The sequence below is a fragment of the Gorilla gorilla genome, chromosome 9, assembly GCF_029281585.2.
Source record: "Gorilla gorilla gorilla isolate KB3781 chromosome 9, NHGRI_mGorGor1-v2.1_pri, whole genome shotgun sequence".
NCBI classification, from domain to species: Eukaryota; Metazoa; Chordata; class Mammalia; order Primates; family Hominidae; genus Gorilla; species Gorilla gorilla.
Window position 1 is genome coordinate 14,067,055 of NC_073233.2, and position 8,077 is coordinate 14,075,131.

Sequence of the window (8,077 nt, forward strand, 5' to 3'; positions counted from 1 at the left end):
AATAATCAAGTATCTGTGGGTGTTTATAGCCTGTTAGAAATTGAAGTATTTTGAATATTCTACTATTCTTCAGTAGTATTGAAGAAACTATGAGCACAGACAGCTGGAAATTAAGAATGTTGTCTGTTTCTTATTGTTGGTAAAGACAGAACCCAGAAAACTGCATGAGGAGGCTTTGAAGAACTAAAAACAGAGACCAGGATGGCAAACTCAAGGCAAAAGCCAGGTATAGAAAGAGGGTAAGACTTGGGCAAACCAAACAGAAAGGCTGACACAATGTTAGGGGCATCTTGTTCGCCAGAAGCTGCCAGGGTCATTGGGAAGGAAGCAGGTAATGTCATATGGACATACCTTTTGTCATTACTATACTTAAATAACGAGGAAAGCAGACTTTACCATCAACATATGTGAAAAGTATCACAAAAGTCAAATGCTCCCAACCAACATCACTGAGAAAGATTGTGCAAACTATACATATCCTGATAACCTGGAGATTTTCTCCTTGGAGATACTTGCCAAGAACTTGTGGGTGTGTGTGTATGGGGAAATATATTCTTTGATAAAGCTCTCCTAGTGACTCTAATATGACCATTTATAAGTCAAGCATGATTTAATATTATAGTAAATAAGGGGAGTGTCTAGAATGTAAAAATGATAGTTTCTTTCTCCTAGGCTCTAAGAAACCACTGCTGAAGTTTTCAGAATTTGTTTGTTTGTTTTCAATGTTATTCAACGTTCATTAGTGCAATTAGGCAAGCATATAGAAAGCACCTATTGCATTCACATTGCTAAGCGACAAGATACTTAAAATCCACTTAGAAAGCAGCCAACTATCTTTAGTGCATGTCTAAATAAAATAAATGCGAAAGAGCTCAAACAATGTATTGGGGAAGAATTAATAAATGAATTGAAGTAATAATCATGGAATAATCATGGAAGGCTTTCTGAAGAATATGAGATCCTATTTTATCCTATAGCCATTGAACTAAACTTAGTCAAAGCCAACATTGCGCTCAGCTTAGGCTGAAAGTTGGGGGAGACAAAATTTTACACAGGTCTTTGTTCTGTCTAGTATAGAAGCCAAGCTTGTAAAAAATGTCTTATTACAATAAAATGGTATCTGAATCTAAAAGGTGTATAACATAGCTAGGCTAATTTAGAGAGTCTTCTGAGAAGTGATAAATTTTCATTTTGAGAAAGCTATGTTTTTAGGAGGCAGACAAGGGCAGGAAAGACATTGCAACTTAGAGAAAATATCATGGATATAGTAGGTGAGCCCCAAAAGGACATGCTGTATTTGGGAAATAGTGGGATGTTTCTTTTGTAGGAGAAGTTGGCGGTAGGAAATGAGGATAGACAGGTAAGATCGTGAAGCCATGCTAGGTGGACTTCCCCTTTGAATCAACTAGCTAAACATGTAGTCCTCTAGACTCTCACTGCCTTGCTGTAAATATGCCACGCACATACATTACCACCTATCTCACTTTTGGCAAATCAGTTACCTCTCTGAGCCACAATTTCCTAATTGCAAATAAGGTCATTGTAATAGTACTTATATCTTAGGGTAGCTATGAGTATATACAAGACTATGTAACCAAAACATATAATAAAGAGTATAGGTTACTAGTATTATCTAGCTTGTAGGCAAAAGGGATCCAAAAGACATCTATAATGGGAGACATAGCATGGTCACAGGTGTGACATAAATAAGCTGGCAGTAGGTGAAGGATAGAACTGGGAGAAGGAGATACCATACTCACCCTATGGGACAGATACAGGGCAACAGCAGAGGGGCTAAAAAGAAGGTTAAGATGTTGGAAAACAGATATCTGGAATTTTGGAAGTAACTCATTGGGGTAAAAGATGTGGAAGGAATAAGAAATGCAACCTAATGGTAACTCTCCAATGTCTGTAAATAACTCAAATAGGAAACACAGGAGGAAAACCCGATATGTAACGGAATATGGCCAATTTTGCTCTAAACATCTGTATTCAATACTTGGAGGACATTCTGGAATTGGAGATGTCCCAGAAGAAATTGGAGATCCTTTTTTGACAGAGGCTGAAATTGGAGAGTCATACAAAGTAAGTGGTTCTGAAACAATAAAAATGGGAAAGATTTTCCTTTAGAGGTAAATCATCTGAGAAACCTTCAGAGGAAAGAGTCTGTGGGGGAGTAAACTAAAAAATAAACAATATGAGTCTTGGTTGAAGAATGCTTGGGTATATTTGTTTTCCACCTAAGGGTCTTTGTGTTATCTGTGCTTTGTACCTGCAGTATTCTCCCCCTGATCATCATATATTGTTTACATATTGTCACTCTATTCTCCATTTAAGTGTTTCACCTCCTCAGAGAGGGCTTTCAAATTCCACACACGACAGTAGTTATGCACTCTCACATCACAGAAATCCTACATGTCTGGTTCCATGTTGTGCTTCCTATGCATACAACTGCTGGACACATTATTGGCATCTAGTCAATATATATGGAATAAATTCATGGCCTTTGATAGTCGTGTAACCACTCCCTACCTTGCTTTCACATTTTGTAAAATAAAAACAAAAATTCTTCACATAGCCTTATAAGAATTACATGAGACAGTTCTGTCTAATCCTAGCATATTGTCTAATACATTATTGGTATTGAGTAGGTGCTGGTTACCTGCCCTGACTCTTTTTGTATTCTTTGCCTGCAAATGCAATGCACATAGAAGACAACTCCTCAACTAACAATATAATTGTTTTGTCTTATTTTGTTATTAGTCTTGATGAATCTTTCAAAATAATTTCAGCCAGTATTTCTTTTTTCTCTCCCAGCCCTTCATTCTCATACCTGCTTCCTCATTTCTTTCCCTCCACCTTTAACTATGACTGAAATAAAAATTCTATGAAGAGTCTTCATATCACTTTTCTGCCCTCATCTCCTAAGCAGATTATATGTTGAACAATCAAAATAGAAATATTACTGGCAAAATTTATCTGAGGAACTTGATTTAGTTATTTTCAGGCTTGTTGCAAAGCAAACTACCTAAGTACATTAGCTGGCAAATGTTCTGGAGGTTCTGCTAAAAACACAAAAATTGATCAGAATATGACATTCTGGAATGAGTCAGTATCTTCAAAATTATATTAAATCTAAGTTAGTCCATTATATTATATTAGACACTTCAAAAAGATGTTCAAAGAACTTCAAAGAGACGTTAAGAACTTAAAAATTAATGGTATGTCTTAAGAACTATTATAATAAGAAAAATTGATATTGTATGTCTCAAGCTTTAATTATTACCACATATAGAAACGCAGAAGATACAACATTTTAAATTGATTTGTCTGCTCTAGTTGTTGACATAAATGTCACCCTCGGAACCACTACACTTTGGGGAGCACTGATGAAGATAGGATTGCATTGAAAGAAACGCGAATGTTCTTTTGGAAATATTTACTGATCTCTCAGAATTTTCTAAGTGTTTTATTAATTTTAAATGATGGAATTATTTTATTCATTCAATCAACAGTTTATTTTAAGCACCCATGAGTGCTAGGGTACCACTAAATCACAAAAAGCATTTGACAAATATAGCATCTCAAAATCCAGTAGGCGAGATCAAAAAACTTTCATTCATATTTTGTGTCTTCCTTGCAGATCCAGAATGGAGAAAAGAGAGATAAACAGTGCTTTTGGGGTAAAATCCAGGTATAGGTATTTGGGCCAACTCTATGTCATCTATACATATTATCATATTAGAATCATTCTTCTCTTCACTCAGGCTCCTGACCTTGACCTCTTTCCAGGTGCATTTAACTCCCTTTCCTCAGGTTCTCTAAGAGTTGCCTGACACTTGCCCAGGTCCCCTGAATAAAATACAGGTAAATCAGTGCATAAGAAGCTTTATACAGTGATCTCAGACTTGTGACCAAAAGCCCCTCTGCACCATTGATAGACAGTGGCCATGCCCACCAGGAGGATGGGCAATCACACTGTGGTGAGCATATTCCTTCTGTGGGGATTTTCCAGTTTTTCAGACCTGCAGAGTCTACTTTTTGTGGTGATTCTCTTCTACCATGTGACCATCCTAGCTGCAAATGTGTCCATAATGGGGGCCATCAAGCTCAGCCACAACCTTCACACTCCTATGTACTTTTTCCTCTGTGGCCTGTCCTTTTCAGAAACTTGTACCACTGTGGTAGTAATCCCTCGCATGTTGGTGGACTTGCTATCAGAGAGCAAGACCATTTCTCTTCCTGAGTGTGCCACACAGATGTTTTTCTTTCTGGGCTTTGCATCCAACAACTGTTTCATCATGGCCGCTATGTCCTATGACCGCTACACGGCCATCCACAACCCACTGCAGTACCACACCCTTATGACAAGAAAGATCTGCTTGCAGATGATGATGGCTTCTTGGATGGTTGGGTTCCTGTTTTCTCTGTGCATCATCGTCACTGTATTCAACTTGTCTTTTTGCGACTTGAACACTATCCAGCACTATTTCTGTGATATCTCACCAGTGGTCTCCCTTGCTTGTAATTACACTTTCTATCATGAAATGGCTATTTTTGTGCTCTCTGCCTTTGTGTTGGTGGGCAGCTTTATTTTAATTATGATTTCCTATGTCTTCATTGTGTTCATAGTCATAAAGATGCCCTCTGCAAAGGGGAGGTCTAAGGCCTTCTCAACTTGCTCCTCCCACCTCACTGTTGTGTCCATACACTATGGATTTGCTTGCTTTGTCTATTTGAGGCCCAAGAACAGCAACTCCTTCGATGAAGACATGCTGACGGCCATGACATATACAATACTGACGCCTCTGCTTAACCCCATCGTGTACAGTCTGAGAAACAAAGAAATGCAGATAGCCCTAAGAAAAACACTAGGCAGTGTATTTGGGGTTTTCCCTCAGAAGACAAAAAAAGAGCCTGAACATTTAAAAAAATTACATAGCATTGATAAATAAAGGTGAGAAAAGTGGAGTACTTCTAATTAATATCGCTTTGTGCACAAAGTGGTTAAAGTATTGTCTAATTTCCTGATATGTCCTGGCCTCACCATTTTCCTACTACAGAGAGGATGCAGTTTTAAAATGTTTTTAAATGTTATGTGTGTGTGTTTGTGTGTGTGTGCATGTGTGTATGTACACATACCCATTCAGGGTACATATTGCTTTGGAACACTGTATTTTAATGATAGCAGTTGCTTTTTGGGAAGAAAGAAAATTATGATACTAAAGACAGAAAGACAGCAAGGAAGAGAGAGAGAATGTAAGGAAGGAAGGGAGGAAGGAAGGAAGGGAGGAAGGTAGGAAGGGAGGGAGGGAGGAAAGGAGGAAGGGAGGAAGGGAGGAAGGAAAAGAAAAAAATCGAGTTGACTAGTATAATTAATCCAAAAAGAGGGAGAAAGTACAAACACAAAAAGTTGAAAATGAAAATGAGGATGTGATTAAAATAGAGAAAATTAAAAGCAATTTAAGAGAATACTTTGTTCAAATTTATTCAAACAAATTTGAAAATTAGAAAAAAACATGAATGCGTTTATGGAAAAAATAAGCTTACAAAATGACCCCAAAAGCAACAGACATTTTTTGACATACCAATTTCCATGGAAATTTTTGAGAAATCCATCAAAGACATGTTTTCCTGTTCTCTCCCACAAAGCATTAGAGCAGATAGTTTAATAATTAATTTGTTTAAATTCTCAAGGAACAAATAATTCAAATGCTATTTAAATTGATTTAGAGCATAAAAATAAACAGCTTCTAATTTATGAACCTCACAGTGGTGGAAAGTGCTATTACTGCTGACAGATCATGGCCCTGGTAGGGAAGTTCTGAAGTGAATTGTGGAAGATTAGATGATGTATGCTGGTGAAGGAATTTTGAGGCTACATTGTTCACATGGTTATAGGGAGTGTGAAGTAATATATTATTCTGGGTTTGAATTATATTTTTCTAATGACAGATGACATCAAGGATCTTTTATATATTTATTAATCATTTGTATGTCTAATTTAGAGAAATACATATTCAAATTCTCTTCCCATTTTTAATTGGGGTATTTGTATTGAAGTTAGATTGTTTAAATGATTCTGGATAACATCCTTGATCAGATATACTATGTGCAAATATTTGCTTCCATTCTGTAGGTTGTTTCTTCCCTTTCTTTATAGTTTCCTTTGAAGCAAAAAAGTTTTTAACTCTAATATGGTGGAATTTATCTTTCTTTTTTCTTTTTTTTTGCTCATGCTTTTGATGTCATAACTAAGAATCTATTGCTTAATCCAAGATCATGAAGAATTTCCCCTATGCTTTCTTCTAAGAGTTTTGTAGTATTAAATCTTACATTTAGGTCTTTGATCCACTTGAATTAACTTTTGTATGTGGGTTAAGATAAGGGTCCAACCTTATTCTTTTACATGTGGATATTCAAATGACCCAGCACCATTTATTGAAAGGATTATTCACTACCCCGCTGAATATTCTTGACACCCTTATAGACAACCTGTTGACCATAGACACATGGGTTCATTTCTGACCTCAATTGTATTCCACTGATCTATAAGCCTTTCCTTTTGCCAGTACACACTGTCTTGATTAGTGTTGTTTGTCGCTGTTGTGTGTTTTTGAGACAGGGTCTCACTCCATTGCCCAGGCTGGAGTGCAGTGGCACAATGGGTCACTGCAACCTCTGCCTCTCGGGTTCAAACAATTTGCCTGCCACAGCCTCCTGAGTAGCTGGGATTACAGGCACCTGCTACCATGCCTGGCTAATTTTTGTGTTTTTAGTCAAGATGGGGTTTCACCATGTTGGCCAGGCTGGTCTTGAACTCCTGACCTCAAGTGATCCACTCACCTTGGCCTCACAAAGTGCTGGGATTACAGGCATGAGCCACTGTGCCTGGCCTTGATTAGTGTTGTTTTATAGTAAGTATTAAAATTGGGAAGTGTGAATTCTTCAAGTTTGTTCTTGTTTTTCAAGATTGTTTTGGATATTTTGGGTCACTTGCATTTCTATATACATTTTATAATCTTGTCAATTTCTATAAAGAAACCATCCAGGACTTTGATAGGGATTTTGTCTAATCTACAGATAAATTTGGGGAGTATTTCCATCTTTATAATATTAAGACTTCCAATTCATAAGCATACGACTTTTTCACTCATTAGGTTTTATTTCATTCCTATCAGCATTAAAAAATTGATATTACTATAAATAGAATTGTGTTCTTAATTTCATTTTTAGATTTTGCATTGCTAGTGCAAGGAAATACCATTGACTTGTTATATTTATCCTATATCCTACAAGTTGTCTGGACTCATTTATTCGTCCCTATAATTTTAATGGATTTCTATATTTTTTATATATGTTTATTTTTTCTATATGTTTATGTTTTCTATGACATCATGTCATCTGCAAATACAGTTTTACTTCTACTTTTTCAATCTGGATGCCTTTTATTTCTTGTTATTGCTAATTGCCTTACTTCCTCCACTGCAATGTTGACTAGAAGTGGCAAGAGCAGACATTCTTGTCTTGTTCCTCATATCTGGGAAAAGCATCTAGTCTTTGGCCGTTAAGTATGAAATTAGCTATGGGTCTATTCAGGATTTTGTCAGGTTTAAACTATCTCTGTTCACTGATTACATAATCTTGTAACCAGAAAACCCTAAAGATTCCTCCAAAAGACCCTAGACTTGATAAACAACTTCAGTAAAGTTTCAATACAAACTGATGTACAAAAATCAGCTGAATTTCTATATACCAATGACACTCAAGCTTAAAACCAAATCAAGAACTCAATCCCATTTACAATAGCCACAAAAGATGAAAATACCTAACAATACACCTAACCAAGGAGACAAAAGACCTCTACAAGGAGAACTACAAAACACTGATGAAGGAAATTGTAGGTGACATAAACAAATAAAAAAAATCCCATGCTCATGGATTGGAAGAACCAACATTAAAATGACCATGTTGCCCAAAGCAATCCTCAGGTTCAATGTAATTTTTATGAAATTGTCAGTGTAGTATTTCACAGAATTAGAAAAAATGCTAAAATTCATATGGGACAAAAAAAAAG

The 8,077-nt window shown here is 36.4% G+C and overlaps 1 protein-coding gene across 1 annotated transcript; it reads left to right on the forward strand.

The window, feature by feature from the left end:
- Window positions 1–1,835: 1,835 nt before the first annotated feature.
- On the forward strand, window positions 1,836–7,403 carry LOC101135237 (olfactory receptor 10T2-like). The gene is made up of 2 exons (XM_055355339.2): window positions 1,836–2,085; window positions 3,644–7,403. The coding sequence occupies exon 2, from the start codon at window positions 3,951–3,953 to the stop codon at window positions 4,953–4,955; it is 1,005 nt and encodes a 334-aa protein (XP_055211314.2). The 5' UTR covers window positions 1,836–2,085; window positions 3,644–3,950; the 3' UTR covers window positions 4,956–7,403.
- The last annotated feature ends 674 nt before the right edge of the window (window positions 7,404–8,077 follow it).